This window comes from Corvus brachyrhynchos, unplaced genomic scaffold, assembly GCF_000691975.1.
Source record: "Corvus brachyrhynchos isolate BGI_N302 unplaced genomic scaffold, ASM69197v1 scaffold1, whole genome shotgun sequence".
NCBI classification, from domain to species: domain Eukaryota; kingdom Metazoa; phylum Chordata; class Aves; order Passeriformes; family Corvidae; genus Corvus; species Corvus brachyrhynchos.
Genome location: NW_008237222.1, coordinates 8,424,695 through 8,443,556, shown reverse-complemented (window position 1 = coordinate 8,443,556; position 18,862 = coordinate 8,424,695). Strand labels below are relative to the sequence as shown.

The following is an 18,862-nucleotide window of genomic DNA, read 5'->3' as shown; positions in this document are numbered from 1 at the left end:
CCGCACGGAGCCATCGACGGGCGGCTTCTTCCTCCTGCGCTGCCCCCTCTGCTCTCCGCCCTTCCCGGGCCTGGGCGTCCTGACTCGGTCCCCTGCCGGCGTGCGGGGGGTTTTGGGGTCTGGGACGCCTCCCCACGGGGCCTCGGTCGTGGTCGTCAGCCGGGGATTTGGTGTTGGTGTTTTCATAATAAACTCTGTTGGGGGAAAAGCCAGAAAACCATGAGTCTGTCACTCTCTGGGCAATGCTTGAAGACAACTGTACAAAACCAGTGCTGATTTTTGACTTATTTAACTAACTTCGTGGAATTTGCCTACTTGACCCTGTTGAGAAGCAACAACACTTAGTGACCCAGTATTTCCTCAGTGAAAAATGTGGGCTGCTGTTAGTCAGTAGAGAGGACTGCAGGGCTGAATGCCAACTCGTGAGCCTCTCCCAAAAAGGAAGCTCCGAGTGGTTCACTGGCAAACATCAGCCTGGCCCTTAAAGGGTAGGTGCTGGAGTTTCAAAGTCAGGAGAGGAACTCTTCACCAGGATATGGTGAAGAGCTGCCAGAAGCGTTTTACAGACAGGCACTATTTCTGCTCTTCTCTTCATTACTAAGAATTGGATCATTACCAGAGGAGAGCGTGGCCTCCCCACTGGGCCAGATGCTTTATTCAGAGGAGCTGAAATCAGGAACATTCAAAATCAATTCTCTCTGGCAACTGGAATGCGCAAGAGGAACGGAGTTGCCAGGACAACACATAAAACAGGATTTGAGGTTGGGTTTGTTCTTCCTTATGAAAAAAAAAGAAAAAAATAAAAGAGCCTTGAACTCTGAAGAGATGAAAATTCTTTGCTGTCACAGTTTCCAGGCCTTACTGGACTTGCTTATTCACATGTGCTTTATTTTTAGCCTAAGAATAAGTTTTAGTTTGCCAGAAGGAAGCAATTCAGAATTTCATGGAATAACATTCAACAGAGCTGGGACAGTGTCACAGACATTTGTAAAGACATCATGACTTTTTGAATTATATCCCAGATTTATCTACTCTCATTCATCATTTGCTTTGTAGTACAGAGAGGAGGAAAAATATCACTGTCTTATTTGTGCTTAGTATCTATTGCCCCCAAAAAGACAAACCCTTGCAGCGCTCCATGTTTTTCCAAATAACACTCTTTGAATAGGAATTGTATTCATGACATGAAAATACTTCCTCTCTTTGGAAGCTGAGGTTCTCACGGCAAGAAACAGATTTGAAGGCCTTACCTGTGCACAGCTCATTTGATGGAGCCTGATCTGGCAAAGTACTTAAAACCCCCGGAACTCATAGAATACTGTGTAGGACTGTTTGAAAGCTAATGGTCACTGGGGAGTGCTTTTCACCTCACTGGATCAAGTTGTCATTATATAATATTCTTTGTTAAATTATTTATTAAATACACTTCCAAAAAATGTACTCATAGTTAATACAAGGCACATGCCCTGGTGATTCTGCTCCATTCAGACTAAATACTAACTAAAACAATAAATATTTACAGCTACACTTCCATGTTTGTGTGCTTCTGAATCAAAACGGTCCTGTTTATTTTTCACCAAAAAGTGAATGTAGTTCTTGAGACACTTGGTAGAATCTCTCTCACCATTTCTAAGTTTTAATTTATGATGAAAACTACCCTGTAAACAAGCCCGAAAGATTTAATTATAAGTATAGATTAAAAATCTGAACTTTGGACTTGCATGGAGAATAATGCATAAGCAGAAACACAAAAATGGTTGAACATGAACCAAGTTACTAATATTTGGAAACAGCCTGTGCAGTTAGAAAAGGAGAACATCTCTGAAGATGTGCTGAGTGCTCAGGCATGTCAGCAGTCAATAATTAGCCTTTGAGTTTGTTCCACCTTAAAGACTCAATGCTGCAAGGTGCAGAGTGCCCTCATTATTCCCTGAAGCCAAGGCTGTAGGAACTGTTAGTGACTCAAATGCAGTGTAACGTGATTAATGTAATTAAAAATTAAAAAGAAGTATCCTGACTTTAGGGTTCCTGCAGTACCATTAGCTTTGTGACAAAGTTCAGGGACTATGCTGAGTTGGAAGGGAATTTGTTAGAGTACTGCCCAGGTACTTACATGAGTAAATTAAATGCACCGGAGAAAAGAATGGTGAGAGTGCCCAGTCTACTTTTGAGATCCTAATATCGTGTTTAGGTTTTTGCACCTCACATAAGTAGTACTTGGCTTGCTGCAGATTCAGCTCCACCACTGACTACTCCAGCTTTAGCAGTCCAATACTTCATGCAGCATGAAGCAATCAAAAAGCCCTGGAGGGTTTGAGTAAGCCAAAAGTTCACCTCAGTGCGTGATCACTGATTCTTTTGGGAACATTTTCTCTTCCCATATTTTCTTACTTTCAACTCACAATGACTCAGCCCTCATCTTGCTCAATGAGCTACCTCCCAACCCTTTACCCATGATATCCTCCCCACTACCTGAAGCTACTGCAAAAAATCACTTGTCACTGAAAAGCACCATTGAGCACAAGGTCTCTGGACAGGAACAGTTACAGGGAAGCCAAGTTGGTGGTAATGAAATGTGTACAAATGTAGCATGAAAAAGGGAAAATGAACAGGGTCAGAAACTACAAAGCAAATTTCACATGGCCAGGAAAGGGGAAATTCTTTATGACTTATTTGAACTTATTTGGATCTTCAGATCCGAAACAGCTGGTAAGATTTAATTTTGAAGATACCCTGAAGAGTGAAGTTGTGGGTGGTCTCCACACATGTGGACACATAGTGCAAGTCTGGAGTTTGTATCTACTGCCAGCTAACATGAACCAATAATCAACAGCAAGAGTTACACTCACTCTCCTTTGGCACAAATGGGATGCGCTTGCTTTTGACTTTCACTGGCGATGGCTCAACTCGGCATTTTCCTGGTGGTGCTCTCCTTGAAAAAAAAGGGACACATATGCTGCACAATTAATTCCTTTCCTCTGGCATTGCAACACTTTGCTTCCCATTGCTTTTCTAAGAACATAATGCTTATTGGGGAAAAAAAAAAAAAAGTCTGTTTAAACGATGCAACTAATCTCTTACAGTAGAAAACATAACTAAACAATCACAGATCGCCATTGATGAAAGTCCAAAAATTTGCAAGTCAGTGGAGTACTCTGGCTGTGTTTTCAGTTGCCACTATTGAAGCCATTAAGGAAATAAAAACTGGCAGGTTCAAGCACTACAGAAAGAGATTAATCAAACTGAAAATAAAAATTACAAAACTAGACAGTATACGTTGAACATCTGACACAAAGGTCATGTGTATGCAAGATTTCAGACTGTTTTCACGGAAGCAAAATAACACACTATTATTCATACAGAAAGCCCAAACAAATGTCATGCCAAAAAAGCATTAGTTTCAGAAAAGAACTCCAAGTGTCTCCTCCAGAGGCTCTCTCCTGGTATGGAGCATTATTTTGACACGCATTTGTTTGCCATGGAGGTGTATCTCACTTCTGGCAAGCCACATCTGGTTCATCACCACTTTTTCCTATGACGGCTGTCCTGTTAATACTCAGACTTCTTCAGAGGTTTTCAAATTGGTTCAAAATGCATGATGTTTGCATTTGGAGGGTATAACTCCTGTGTAATGGGATTGTTTTCATTTCTGTGGAAGGCAGACAGCTTCTCTGTCAACTATCTACAAAAATTATGTTCCCTACTTTTATGAATTTTCCAATGAATTTTTTGTACTCTGAACATGAACAAAACTTCTTTTTAAACTTAAACTTACGACTTGTGTTTGACTTCTGCTTTCTTTATTTTTGAAAACGTTATGTAATACCAGCTTCTTAATACATAGTTTACAGGAACTCTTCCATTGCATTAGATAATGGAAAATGCTCCTGACAGAGGAGAGTTGGAGGAAACACATGATAGATCCGGGGGCTCTTTAACTTTGGGGGCTGGTTTCAACATAAAACTAGACAAGTGGTTTGGTTCAAAATGCCCAGATAGATAAAGCTGTAAATTTAATCCATTAAAAAAAAAAAAAAAAAGCTACAAAAATCTCACTCTCAATTTCTGGCTGAAAGTAGCTTGGTGTTTAGCCAATAATAGTAACACTTAAAAAACACGAAGATGGAAAAAACAGCTGTAAGTCTTCCCATAAAACTCAGCTATTCCCTGCCTTGCCTAGTCTCAGATACAGGCACATGGAATCCAGGAGGTGTAACGATGGTCCAATTTTCTTGTCCAATCCATATGCCTCTTTGAAGCACTAAAAAGCATGTACTTTTTGATATTCATGTCTGGTTTGCCCTAGAAAGCATTGCAGGTCACACTGGTCCAGCTTTGGCAGCAGTGGGCTGGGTACAGGGCTCTTCTGGGAGATTAAAAAAGGGGTGGAGAGGAATTGAGAATAAACAGCTTGAGAAAAACTGCCTCCTTTTGGACAGGAATCTAGAGAAACTTTGCCCAAGAAAGACATTCCACCCATAAAATACACCTTTAGCAATCAGGAAATCTCCCAACCCACATAACACCAACAGGCCCCATAAAAATTTGGCACCAGGCAGTGTAGGTCCCCATGACTGCAAGAGCAAAGCAGACCTACAATTAGTTGCTCCAGATGTTCCTCAATCAACCTCCCCGGAAGGGCCCAGCATGGGAGAAGAGTTAATTAGTCAGCCAAGATCACTCATCACATCCACACCATCACATCCACACCATCCATGCCAGGACTCACTGCACCATCACCAGGTATTTGCAGCAAGGACATCTCATACCTGGACGTGTCCACCACTTTGTACACCACTCCATGGGAAGCTGTGGCACTTGGTACACCAGTAGACAGGAAGTACAATTCCCCTGGGAAAAAAACCAGGCACAGCCATGAAAACTGTCCATGGAGCTCCTGTCCTGTGCAGCACAAAGGTGCTAACTCTGCATCACAGGTCTGAGAGCTCATCGGCAGTCCATTGGCATATAATACTCTTAGTGAGTGGGAGCTTTTACAAATCATCATGAAGTACTATTTGGACAAACTTCCACTGCAGGTTCACCTGCCCAGACTTTACTTGTCATCTCATTCTAATCTGTGCTCTTTGACTTCTCTAATGTAAGACAGTCAAACCCTGAATTACTGAAATGAAATGAAATGAAATGAAAGGAAATTAAGAAAGTTCACTGTCTTCTGCTCATTTGGATGAAGCACTCCTTTGGGGTGAATTACAGGAGAACAAGATTTTGCTTTTGCTTTCTCTAGCACACCTACAAAATGAGACATATCTCACACAAAAGGCATTGATTTGTCACAGTTCTATGAGGTCACAAGTACAGGGCTTGACCTTCAGACACACAATGTCCAGCACCATTTATTTGACTTCTTTTCTTTTAACTGAATTTCTATCCTTCTCCTGTTGTGCAGGGGAGACTGGGATAAATAGTCCTGGCACTCTTCTCTTTTGACAGCTCAAGTGCTTGTGTGGTGCAACAAAAAGGATCAGAGAGAAAAAAAAGTTTGCAATATTAAAAAAAAAAAGAAAATAGAAAAAAAGGCAACATGGACTTGCTTAGTAAGGCAGATATTTTTGGGTGGCCTATGGGTAATCCAAGGGGAAGAGGGGAAGGAATGGAGAGGTTAAAGTGAGCAAAGGAATGGGCAGCTCATGGCAGTTGGGGCTGACCTTCTCTCCTCCTACTTGCTCTCCTGTGCTGCCCTGGGCTGAGCTCCTCCGGATAATCTCAGGGCAGAAACCTTTGGCTACCCCTGGTTGGTTTCTTCCTTCTTCTGGTGAGCTTCATTAACAACAGGCCAGAGACAGCCTTGGTCCAAATGGGAATGGGAAACACCTGGCACTGCGTTTTGTGGTGATGTGTGCTTTACACCCTGCCCCTCTCTCCTGGAAGTTATCAGGCAGGAGTGTGGGTGCTCAGGCCATGAAGCACACAGGCTACACACATATGACGCACAGATACAGTGCCTGGGGTGTCTCTGACATGTTCTGCTGGCCAGGGATGGGGCTGATGGCTTTATAATGGCTGTGCAATGAACCAGAAATAGAGCTCTCCCCACCACATACACACATCCACTGCACCAGGTAGATTAACATTCATGAGAGAAACAATGCCAAAACTTAAATTCTTCTGTGAACAAAACCTTGTTAAAATAAACTGCATGGCAAACTTGTAAAAAATGAGATTCCCAGCACAGAAAAAGGTGCAAGAGAAGACTGTTCACTGCAGATAAAGCAACCTCACTACAATGTTATCAAAAGATTTCTTTCCATTACTAAAAAGCAAACACAAGGCAATTAACTACCTCTGGAAAGAAAATCCAGCCCAAATCTCCACTCAGCTCTCATACTCATGCAAAGCACAGTGCAGGGAAAAAAAGTGGCAGTGTTTCACCCCTGCTTTCACCACCGCCAGACTGTTGACAAGCACAGGATGAGGGAGATCATCCTCATGAGCATGAGCAAGGGTTGCAATCAACAGCTTGATATTGCACTTAGTATAAAGCTGATTTGAACTAAGTTATTTGATTTTAGGGTAAGATATCCTTCTCACTACAGCACTGTGAAATAGCTCTAAATTCCATGAATATTAGCCATTAAAGAAAATGGAATTTAACTCCAAAAAAAAAGTCAACCTTTCAAGCTAATACTTAACTTGGAGGATTTGCATTTATGTGATAAAATTTGCATTTATATGATTTGCGCAACATCCAAACTTGACATAATCTGCAGGAAAAAACAGGTGTTTAAAAGCTGGGGCATTCTGGAAGCAGGTGCTTGTGACCACGGGCCAGGAAGTCCCTGGAACAGGACAGAGCACAACTCCTGCATTGCTGGGTTGCACATGAAGCTCCTTAGTGATGGTGCTGAACATTGTGGGGCTCATCCTCTCCCCGCCCCCAGCCAGGGGCTGCACGGGCTGCACGTTCTGCAACACCCATGTACAAATAACAGGAAATACCACCAGCTTTCACCCCAGAACTCTTGATTTCCTCCTCTTCAGATCACAGCAGCTACCTTCTAGAAAGCAAAATGTCTCCAGTCATGAAAACACAGCAAAGCCCCACTGAGACTGTATCCTTCAGTCCTCTACAAGGCAAAATCCCAGCCGGCACTAATAAAGTATGGACTTAAGCAGCCTTTTGCTGACGCCTCACTCGACATAGGCTTTTGTTCTGCTTCACCTTGACAGGTACAAATATCCCAGCCCAGGGTGAGCAGATACATAATTGCTGTTCATGACATCTGCTTCCCTGTACCCATTAATAATGCCCGCGGCCTTCTTGACTAGACAAGAATATAGACTTGCTCTCCCTTGGGCATCAGCTTCTCAGGCTCTCAGGGCCTGCATTCTCCATGGCACAGCACTGTGAAGAATTGAGGTTTCTTTTCTAAGCTTTGTTTTGTTCTACTTGGCCCCCTCTTCTCCCTGTTCTGCAGAGAGGTGTGAGGGCAGCAGCACGTCCAGCACACCAGACTCAGTCCCAAGGGAACTGACTCCAATTCCCACTGCAGGCACTGCATGGCACACAGACCTCAAAATTAGCATTGTAACTTTGGGTTGATATTTGGGAGATGCTGGGAATCTCACTCACTGGCATTTTAAAGACTGACAGACTCATGCTCTGCCTCCCCACTACCCGCTGCCTCCCAGGAGACCTCTCTGATCTCTTCTCTGGTGTTTTCATCTGAAGAGATACCACAAACATGTCATTCAGTGTGACATAAGGTTAGAAGATTACCTGCTTCATCCTCAGCGAAGGAGATGATGTATTGGTAATAGTTATTGATAAGCCCAGGGAACATGCACGTTTGTCCTGTTCCCATGCAGATTTCACTGTACTGCCACTCTCCAGTAGCATGATCCTCCTTCAAAGACATCAGCCGTCTGCAAGGCAAAAGAGCACTTCCACAAACCCACCAAGAAGATTTATGAATATTAGCACGGACATCTGAAAGGACAGTTAATGCTTCCTACCCATCCTAGCTGCAATAGGAACTGCAGCTTCTCTGAAAAGTGAAGGATTGTTAATATTAACCCAAATGTACTATACACCCTGCAACCCCTTGTCTTTCAAGGGCAACACAAGCACATGAAAAAGCTAGAGGGGAGGGCTGAAGGGCTATCAGGCTATTTTTGGGGGGATTTTGGCTGGGGGTACAACTTAGTGAGTGTCCTAAGTGTTTACTTACCCACTCATAAAATCACCAAATATGTACAGGCCATTCAGGTTTGGAGACTCACAACCTCGATAGACATAGCCTCCTGTAACAGATTTCCCCATTTTGTGTGGATATGCATAAATTGGAAGCACATCATCTGTAGGGCAGAAAAGATCTGTGACTTGTTTTGCACATGCTGCAGAGTAGCTCTTTATCTAGATTGTTCTGAGACTGGCAGAGTACAACCAGGTTCACTGGAGCATCTTCTATTTAAATGAAGTGCAGATGGAGTTGTATTTATTTTGATTTTCACCTTTTCAGAACCACATTTGATCCCCCTGCCCCCCACCAAGACACCTCAGCACTCTCCTGAGCCCTTCTCCTCCCACTACAGTCCATCTCTGTTAGTGCCACTTCTGGCACATTTCTACAGAGCTTATCTGGTTTAGCTATGAATTCACAGTTACCCCCAGAGCCACTGCACCCATGCAGGAAATGCAGCTTTGTTTAGGTAGTAAAAGGAAAAAAAGAGATGGGTAACTCCAGACTACAGGCACTGATGAAAAGATATGTCAGATGTCAGCACAAATAGCTTCTGTTCCTCTGAGATGGAGAAGCAACTTGAAAGGGCCATCAAATATTTATGGGATGGCACAGGCATGAATGATGTAGTACTGGCATATTCATTATGAAATATAAGTTAAAACGTAAGACAGATGTAAATCGGAAAGAGCTGTCCTGATTTTGAGGGCCTACATTAGGCGCTTCCTCCCCTTTCTTTTGAAACTCCTGGCTTACAGGTACCTCGTGGTACCCTCTCCTCCTCATCTTCGCAGCCTTTCTCCCTGCCCATGTAGCAGATGCTGCAAGTAGCAAACCCAGCAGCTCTGCCAGTGAGGAATTTGCACCAGGGGAATTTCATCTAAAGCAGGTGTTTTCTACACTTCAGCTGTGCTTATCATTATAAAGGGGCTGTGACATTTCACTGTTCTAACAAAAGGGTCTCTAAAGTCATCAAAAATTGCTCTGAATCCCTGGAGACCTCAGTAAAGTGTCTGCCATGAATGTTCATGCGGGTACTGTCACACAGGAGAGCATTAAATGAGCTCTCTGAACAACTGCTTCAGCAAAGGGAGTGCAAAAAATCTGTTCCCTGCTCTTGACATTTTTATAAAAAAATACTTAATCACTCTCATTGTACTTATAGCTAAGTTAATAAAAGGAAGGAATTTAAACTGAGTTAATAATAGGAAGAAAATTAAACAACAACACACAGCACAGAGAAAAGAATCAGAATCTCAGCTAATGCAAATCAGTGCCAGCCCACTCCACTGCCCCCCTTGATCTCTGGAAAGAGGTTCCAGCACAAGACATGGTCCACATCAGCCCTTGCAATTCAATATGTTCTGACTTCACCTGTGCACTGGAATTTAGCCAGCCAGCAAATATTCTCAATCCCATTTTGAACAGTTCAAAGACATGAAAATAAAATGAGGTTTTCCTTTTTGGCATAGTTAAAAGAAACAAAAATACACTGGACATTCAGTTGCCTCAAAGCAGGCAGCGTGCAGAAGGGTTGATCAGTTGATGTTTTTCTCTCTTTTTTTAAAATAAGGACAAAACTTATGAGTTACAGAGAAAACTACAATTCCTCCAAATTTTTCTTGCTCCTGCACGAAAGCTTATTTTATGTGGCAGAGATTAAATTGTCCCTCTAAACCCCAGAATCACCAAATAATTTCACTAACAACACCGATCACCTAGAAAAAAAACAGCTAGCATGTTTCACTTTCCTCCTAACTCAGAAACGGTAACATTTGTACTTTCAGTACTTATGCCAAGCCAGTTCCCTTCTAGACCGAGACAGTAGAGGTTTACATCCCAAAAAGGTGTGTTTCCCACCAAGCAGCTAGGCTTTGAAGGCAGGAATTAAAAATGAGAGCCCATCTCTTTACCCAATGAAGAATTGGTGCAAAGTTTTTTATCGTAACAGCTGAACCCTTCCCTCGCCCTCCAGCCGTAATTTTTCCCTTTCTCGACGATGTCGACTTCTTCGTATTTATTCTGCCCCACATCTCCACAGAAGAGCCGCCCTTTCCCTTCCTTGGTTTGAGGGTCCCCCCTATCAAAAGAGCAGCGCCACATGTTCCTCACTCCGTAGGCGTAGACTTCGGGGCGAGCCGTAGGGTCGCTGATGAAAGGGTTGTCAGGAGGGATGCGGTACAGGGGCCCGCGGTCGTTGTTGTTCACATCGATCCGCAGCACTTTGCCCAGCAGGGCTGATCTGTATTGGGAGAAGAAATGAAAGAGAAAAAGAGAATGAAATAAGACTAGACCTTGGTAAAAAATCAGAGATGGGGGGTTTGGAAAGTCTAGGGTTTCATTCTTTATGTTTCAGAAAAGAGAAGTCTTTGAATACCTCTGAAAAAACAATCATTTCAAGATAATTTCATTTGCCCCCGAACAATGCCAGCCTTCATGTGGCTGGCATTGATTTCCCACACCCTGCTGCCCTGCAGACACATGCTGGGAGCCTGGAGCTGCCATAGGGATGGATCCACTCTTACTTGTTCTGAGCATTTCCAAAGGTGCCAAAAGGATCCCCAGCCATGCCTCCATCTCCAGTAAAGATATAGAGATACTCATCCTCTCCAAAGAGCAGCTCCCCTCCATTATGGTTGGAAGCAGGTTCTTCTATTTCAAGGATTATCCTATGAGAAAACAGGGAGGAAAGCAATTACCTACTGCACAAGCACTAAGCAAAGGGCAGAGCAATGTCATGCCAATGCTGTTCTTGACAGATGGAAGCAGCTACAGATTGGTTTTGACACAAATTCCTCCATATCCATGTTACTGAATTTTTCTTGGGCTTTGCTGATCTTCTAACCTTAAATAGTTTCAACATATTTTCCAGATTACAGAAACACCAAATTGTGTAATATGGAAAGTCTGGGAAATTACATGACAAAATATACTTTTAATTACCTCAACTTTTCCTCTGATTCTTTCTTCCTCCTTGTTAAACTCCTTTTTTATTTTTCTTTATATTTTATTAAAGAAAAGGTATCTGAGCTTATAACCAATTGGAAACTGTAAGAGAAAAGACTCCAGTCCATCTGTGCATCTGTACAGCTTTTGGCACAATCCTGACAGGAGCTTTCAAGGAGAACATAAAACTTTTCAAACATTAAGGAATAGTTAAATTCTTAAAGAGAGAAGAATCCTTAAAATATAATTACACACCCAGGACCTTATGAGTTTAAAGAGCAGTTAAAAGCAGCCCCACCAACAAACTGACATTTTGACAAAGGTTATTCAAAGCAGTACCAACAAAATTTACCTTAATTTAAACCCCAAGATCTCTATTTTAGTTTTTTACTTTATGCATCTGGAATCCCTTTCATAGCAAGAAAGTGTGAAATATATAAAGTATAATTTTATAGAATGGTAAAGCCACAAATACATGCAGGGGAGGTTCCCAGGTATAACAACTGAAGATTGTTCATTTTACTCCAGCTTCTAAAAAAGTCTGGATTTCATGCTGGCAGTGCATCTTAATAGCTATGAAAGCAAATTATAATATTTACTTACATCACCTCATTTTTAGACAGTTTTTTTTCCCTTCTGAAATGTTGATAGCTATTGTGAGTTGTGGGAAGGAACCTGACTACGGAGTGATTGTCACCGCCTGTTAAATGTCAGTGCCTCTGTGATAAGGTAACTGTGCAAGAGTGCACAGGCTCCATCTGGCAGAAGGAGTGAGAGACGATTCTGTGTGGACATAAAGGTGAATCTTCCTCAGCCTCCCAATGAAGATGGAAAAAACCAAAATGCACTGAGCAAACATCTGAGGATAAACAGACACACGCCTTTGTGCCGAGACAGTGCACACCACATGTCAGCCTGAGCTCCCTCTTGGGCAGCAGCTCAGGATGAAGTCAGTGGGACCTGTGCCTACACAAGCACAATAGGACCACAATTTTGTTTTCTTAAGCTTTTGCCGTACTAACCATAAGCTAAATAAGCAAAGAAATTGTTACAAACATAGAGCCTGAGGATTCTTAAACAAGACAACTCATGGGCTGTCGATATCTGCAGGTTTCTGATTCACTTTCCTGAGTGCCAGGTTGTAACTCCCCTTACCTGTCATCTACAGTGCTGCTTACACTGGATTGCTGTAATTGCTTTACAAACCAGTATCCCCTATCTATCATTAGGCTACATGCATTTTTGAGCTAGAATCATCCACAGCTGGGTATTTGGAAAGCCCCTAATAAAATCCAAATAAGGAAGCAAAAATCTTAGCATTAGTAATATTCAAGGGTCTCTCAAAACGATGGTTCTATAACATAGTTCTGCAACAGGTTGTAAATCTATAAACTGACCCCACAAACAAGTCCCTCATCATCTGTGCATTAGTGTGGAACAACTGCAAGGCCAGACTCAAACAAGTGACACATCCAATTAAAATGCACTCAGTAATAACACAGTGACTTGCTTTTTATTTAATTTGATATTAAATTTGTAATATCACAGGGCTGAGTTGTTGTTCAGATGAGAAAATATGGGACCAAATCCATCTTTGGTCTGGTATCACTTAGTTTGTTTATACTAATTTTGGAAACCTTTGGTTTTGAAATGATTTTCACTCATGCTTTGCAGAAGTCTATTTTAAAGGGTAATCGTAAAAGTACAAAGCAAACAAACAAACCTTCAAGCCCCACCCAAAAAAACCCCCAAAATACTAAGTATAAATAATATTTAATCCATGTTTAGTTAAATCCTCTGACATGCCAGAACTGAGAGCTATAGGTGTTTTATCCCTGAACACTTGCACTCCATCCATGGAGGACACACACATTCTGTACCTCAACGCCCTAGACGTGGACTTGGACTAACATGCTACCAATCCGGCATGCAAAAACATTAAGCTAAATAAGTCTCATTCATTAATAATCCTTAAAAATGCACAAGTTGCCCTCTAAGATCTTAAATTTGTTTGTCAGAGAAACGTGTACAATACCTTTCAGAACTATGGTCCAAGGCATTCATGTCACTAGGAGAAATTCTGAACTCACTGATTCGGATTCTCTCTTCATAACGAACTTCAACTGAATAGTAGACGTACACTTTACCATTAAATTTGAATTTAGGATGGAAGACAATACACAGAAACCCTCTCTCATCTCCTTCCCAGGGTGAGGTAAGCACGGCCTCGCTGATGTTCAGAAAAGGCTTTTCGAGTCTGGATCCATCGGGGAGGTAGGTCCACACCAGGCCAACCTGCTCTGCGATGAAGAACCTGTGGGTGCCATCGTTGGCGTGCACCATCGCAACGGGATTGCGCAGCCCGTTGGCGACCTCCATGAGGCAGAGCTGGAGACAGCCCTCGGCGTCAGCGGTGACCAGCCCCAGGTTCTGGTTCAGGTTCTGGTTGGCCAGCAGGTGTGGGAAGCAGTAGTCGGTGTCCTCCAGGGACAGGTAGCGGCAGAACTTTGCCATGTTGTTTTCCAGTGCAATTAACTCCGGGTCTGCAGAGAGAGAGCGAAAAATGGAGCGGCAGTTTTGCCACACTTGCATGCAATAGTCTTGGCATAGTCCTGGTATCGTCCGCACGGGGGTGGAGGGATCTTCAGCATCATACAAGTGAGCTGCATATGGAGAGCATTCCTAGAGGGAGGGAGAAAAAGCTTCAAGTCATTTCTTGGACCAGATTTGAAACAGCTGAGCAGTGATACTAATTGGAGATACTCCATCTTAATTAAAAGATATGTTGTGGTTTATTCTGAAGTTATATTAACAGAGGGAAAGATCTGAGAAAGGGGGTTTGTCTCAGCACTCATGGAAATTATCTTCAATATTCCTGGTGAAAGCTGACTTCCTCAAGCTGTTACTCATTTATTCTAACAACAGAACTTTTCAAAAAAACCTGCAATGATGCCTATGTTGCTACATCACCCTAGTAGACTGTACTGAGAAAAAAGAGACTTTTCTTCCTTGGATGCTCTGACTTTATCTATGAAATAGTAAGATCCATCACAGAACAGAAGTGAAATCAAAGAGTTAGCTGAGAAGATTCAGGCCCTGCATCTCCACACTGACAAGAGAATGGGGAAGGCCATCAGGGCCAAAGCCTGGGGCATTCATACCTCATCATTTGATAATCCAAACATGCACCTCAAACATGGGTGTGATTTACAGCTTGGAAGGAGTGGGATGAGAAAATGGAGGAGGAGGGGAGGACACCATCCTTGCTTGTGTCCAGTTGCCTTTGCTGGTGGACCTTTGCCTACAGACATTTATATCCCCAGCCAGGAGTGGGGAAAGACATCTCATAATCCTGACAGGAGTCACCAAGTTCTGCAAGGGATGCTGAGGGATGCTGAGGTTGCAGGATTTCAGACAGTGAGCACAAAATGGCCATAATCCAGGCAAGGCCCACTGGCAGCAGCTGCAGCTCAACCCTTGTTTATGGAAAGTGCAGCCTTGAAATCTGCCTAAGGACTGGATCAAGTTCACACATCTCATTGAATTCTTCACTATGAGAACGCCTACAGACACATTTTCCTTATGAAAAAGCTGAAATCCAGCAAAACTCTAAGTTACAAACTGACCACAGTGACTCAGTTCTGCTTTGCAAGGGTTTTTCCTTGTAACAAACACAATATTTTCCAGTTATAATGCATCTTCTCAATGAGCACCTCAAAGGTGCTCCTCAAATAACACAACATGTCTCTGTGGAGGCTCAGTTATTTTCAAAGTTGTATTTTGATAAATAACTAATGCAAGAAAGGTCAGAAGAGAAACCACTACTTAAATAAATTCTGTATTTTTAAATTCCTAGCTGGCATTTCTTCATTTTTTTACTACAGTTCTGCTTTGCAAGGGTTTTTCCTTGTAACAAACACAATATTTTCCAGTTATAATGCATCTTCTCAATGAGCACCTCAAAGGTGCTCCTCAAATAACACAACATGTCTCTGTGGAGGCTCAGTTATTTTCAAAGTTGTATTTTGATAAATAACTAATGCAAGAAAGGTCAGAAGAGAAACCACTACTTAAATAAATTCTGTATTTTTAAATTCCTAGCTGGCATTTCTTCATTTTTTTACTAAGCAAAACCAGCTTAAAAAAAAAAAAAAAAATAGGGAGCTGTTTCTAGATCTATAGGGAGCTATTTCTTAATGCAGATTACAACACTAGTCAATAGCTGAAAAGATATAACATCTGAGATTCCGAACTGTTTAAATTGGCTGATAAGCACACACAATATTTAATTTTTATTTTATTTTCTATTACGTACCATAATGAACTGAGAGGCCATATAACAGATCATTAGTGCACAATAAGCCTTCCTCCTGGAATGTCAAGCCATTCATTGCAAAATGAAGGTTATTATGCCTTCAAATGAGCAGCAATTAATGTGGTAAAAAGAAGATTGCTTGTGACACAAAACACTGAAATTACACAGGCAGATTGGGTAACACACTCGCTTGCTTACATGAGGTGTGCCAGGGACAGAAAGAGACAGAGCATTTGTCAATTCACTTGTAATGATTGAAAAATTTGCCTTAGAAAACAAACTGAAATGAGACAGAACGGGAATTTGATGGGAAGGCTGAGTGGGAGCTGAATCTGTTGTTGCCTATGGAGGTTTCCCATTCAGAGAGAGGAGGCCCCTCACTTGAGTACTCAGGTGTATCTCATTCTCTGAAAGCCTCTTTCAAAGCAAGCAGTGATCTTATGCAGTATAAAGCAATGCCCTGGCTTCAGCATCAGAATTAAAAACAGCCCGGAGATATGGTTTCCCTGTCTCTTTGTCTTCGCAGGCTGTTCACCACAGCCTCGGGTGTGTCTGAATAGAAGCTGTGGGCAACTTCCTCCCTCCCTGCCACATTCCTGGTGGCCTACTGCTAATTACAGCAGCATTACACTGGCAGTGATATTCAGAGATCTGTCACTAGCCTGAAAGTACCCAAGCGTGTCCTAGGGTATTTTCAAGACACATGTGAAATATTTTCCAAATTTTATTCCATAAGAGATGGAGCCTCATGCCTTATGCTGAATTTCTCTGCTTTTGAAGCAAATGTTGTGGTCCTTTAGCCTTCACATCTTCCTGTCCTGTTCACGTAACTCAAAATACCAAGAAGCTCTACCCTTAGTCAGAGCCCAGGATCAATATTAGATCTAAATTCTCATTTCCAAATGATGCTGTTTGTTCATTAATTTTAAACTATGTTGTGATCCGAAGACCGAGGAAACTAATGGGCAGATGATCAGTTACTTCAGAAGGGCTGGAACTAGTTTGTACTACGAAAATAACTCATCAGAAAACAAAACAAGTTACATTAAGACAGGCTAGCCAAATGCATCCTATCTGTTCCAGGAATTCAGTGGCAGCTCCTTATCTGAGGAATTACAACAGTCTGAATCTGATGGAACACCCATATCAAACAATGTCTTATTTACTGCTGCTATCAGCCTGGAGGAAGCAACAGGACTCCTCCAAAAAGTGTTTAACTTCCATATTATCCCTAACGTTCCATGTCCACCTCCATCTGGAAACTCAAGCCTTTAAGCAAGCTGTTTCCCAAGAAGCAGAGTGAGGCATCTGTTCACTTGCAGTTTGGTGGAGAAGAGAAGGCTCCAAGGTAACCTTATGGCACCTTCCAGTATCTCAAGGAGCTACAAGAGAACTGGAGAAGGACTTTTTACAAGGCAGTGTAGCAATAGAACAAGAGGTAATGGCTTTAATCTGAAGGAGGGTCAATATAGATTAGGTATAATTACAATGAGGGTGGTGAAATACAGTAACAGGTTGCCAAGAGAGGTGATAGATGCCCCATCCCTGGAAACATTCAAGGACAGGTTGGACAGGGTTCTGAGCAACCTGATCTGGTTGAAGCTGTCCCTGCTCATTGCAGGGGAGGTTTGACTAGGTCCTTTCCAAATCAAACTATTCTACTATTCTAAGAACTCAAGAAAATGCAGGAATCCACAAGTACAAGCTGAGACACTTGTCAAAATAATTTGATCACATTTGAGAGAAACCATGAATTGTGAGCAGAAAGAGACAGAAGCACGCTGAATAAGTCACAGAAACACACTTATTAATTCAGGTCTAGGATATAAATTGTATATACAATGAATGAATAGAAGCAGAATGTTCTAGAGTGCTTGCAATGACTGAACATCCCTTACATGCTTGTGCAGCCAGAGGTGGTGGTTTGTAGCCACATCTGGGCTGATGATGCACTGAGCTCATCAGAACATTTCAGTGAATCATTGACTCCCACATTGAAATATTTCTCTGTTTCTGAAGACATTTTCAATGGTTGGCTTTCTGACAAACACAGGAGACTTATTTATCTCTTCCAGAAGCAGGAGTGCTTAGCACACACTGCTAACTGGTTTCCTATCAGCAAATGGACTCTTAGACACTGCTTGTTTCAGAAATATATTCAAATGGTTTTTGCTTCCAGTGCAACGTGAGATGAAATAGAAGTCAATTCTCTAGAACCTGGTGTGGTAAAGTGTTTTCTTTCTCTTCACACTTTAGGGAACCCAAGAGGTACCGGCAAAATGTTAGGAGTAGCATTTCTGAAAAGCCATCTGAGCACAGCAGACAAGACTCCATTGTCTGAATTAATTTAAGGTTTACACTTGCACAGTGCTGAGCTGCCACTGCTGTGTCTCAGGGGCATTCTCAGACATGCGAGGCCTCCACTGATAATAGGGTCAGACACTTTGTTCTGTGCAGACTGTGATCATCCTGTTATCATATCTGGCCACAGAATATCAACCCTGAGTAGAAATTCCCCCCTGTGCAGGATGGCCACCACAGAGGTTCCTATGCCACATCCACAGGCATTACTCTGCATCCATCACCAGGACTGTTAGCACCTGGCACATGCTAAAAGTATCTCAAAGTGCTGTAATCCAATACAAAAAAACCCCACCTGAGTCCATCATTTGTCATAACAAGCAGCATGAGTTGTGCAGACAGGTCCCCTGTGGATGTCTTCACCAGGTCTGGTGTCCTAACCCCAGGAGGGTGAGGAAAGTCTGCAAGCTGTAACTGTCCACATACCTATCTCAGAGACTGCTGCTCCTAAACTAATGAAGAGCAACATCCTTGTTCCTCTTTTAGACAACTGCAAATGGACAAAAGTCCACTGGGATACTTGATGATGGACAGTCACTCCTTCCAGTGCCTGGGAACACATGCCTAGGCTGCTGCGCTATTCCTGATGCACCCATGTGTGGGCTGATGTGCCCAGGCACTAATGCCATGGCTGATGCCACCTGATGTGGGTGGGTACTCCAGTCTGGGCTTGGGAATTAACGTCATGGCTTACACTCCCCTGGAGTGTCCAAAGTCCCTGTGCCTGGACAAGTGCACAGGATCAATGCACCCATGGGATCAGTGCACCCATGTCTGGGCCGAGCCATCCATACCTGGGCTTGATGTAGCCCCGCATGAGTAGACGCACACACACGTGGGCCAAAGCACCTCGATGGGGCAGAAGCATCCATGCCTATACCAGAGCTCCGTGCAGGGGCTGAATACCCCTGATGCCCCCTGCGCATTGGCAGGCCCCCACGTGGCTGAACCCCGCGCGGCGGGATGCCCCCTGTGCAGTAGGAGCTCCGGGAGTCCCGAGGGTCTCACCTGGCAGAGCAGGTCCTGCAGGTGCCCG

The 18,862-nt window shown here is 42.8% G+C and overlaps 1 protein-coding gene across 1 annotated transcript in view; it reads right to left on the bottom strand.

Moving 5' to 3' along the window:
- Positions 1 to 18,861, bottom strand: part of HHIPL1 (HHIP like 1) — a gene marked incomplete at its 5' end in the record, with an annotated part of 19,470 nt that extends 609 nt beyond the window's left edge. Inside the window, 9 exons of the mRNA XM_017728936.1 lie at positions 7 to 194; positions 2,850 to 2,932; positions 4,770 to 4,851; positions 7,742 to 7,887; positions 8,193 to 8,319; positions 10,118 to 10,446; positions 10,730 to 10,873; positions 13,186 to 13,832; positions 18,835 to 18,861. Of these exons, the coding sequence (XP_017584425.1) occupies positions 7 to 194; positions 2,850 to 2,932; positions 4,770 to 4,851; positions 7,742 to 7,887; positions 8,193 to 8,319; positions 10,118 to 10,446; positions 10,730 to 10,873; positions 13,186 to 13,832; positions 18,835 to 18,861 (1,773 nt within the window). The remainder of the gene's footprint in view (positions 1 to 6; positions 195 to 2,849; positions 2,933 to 4,769; positions 4,852 to 7,741; positions 7,888 to 8,192; positions 8,320 to 10,117; positions 10,447 to 10,729; positions 10,874 to 13,185; positions 13,833 to 18,834) is intronic.
- Position 18,862: the final 1 nt, after the last annotated feature.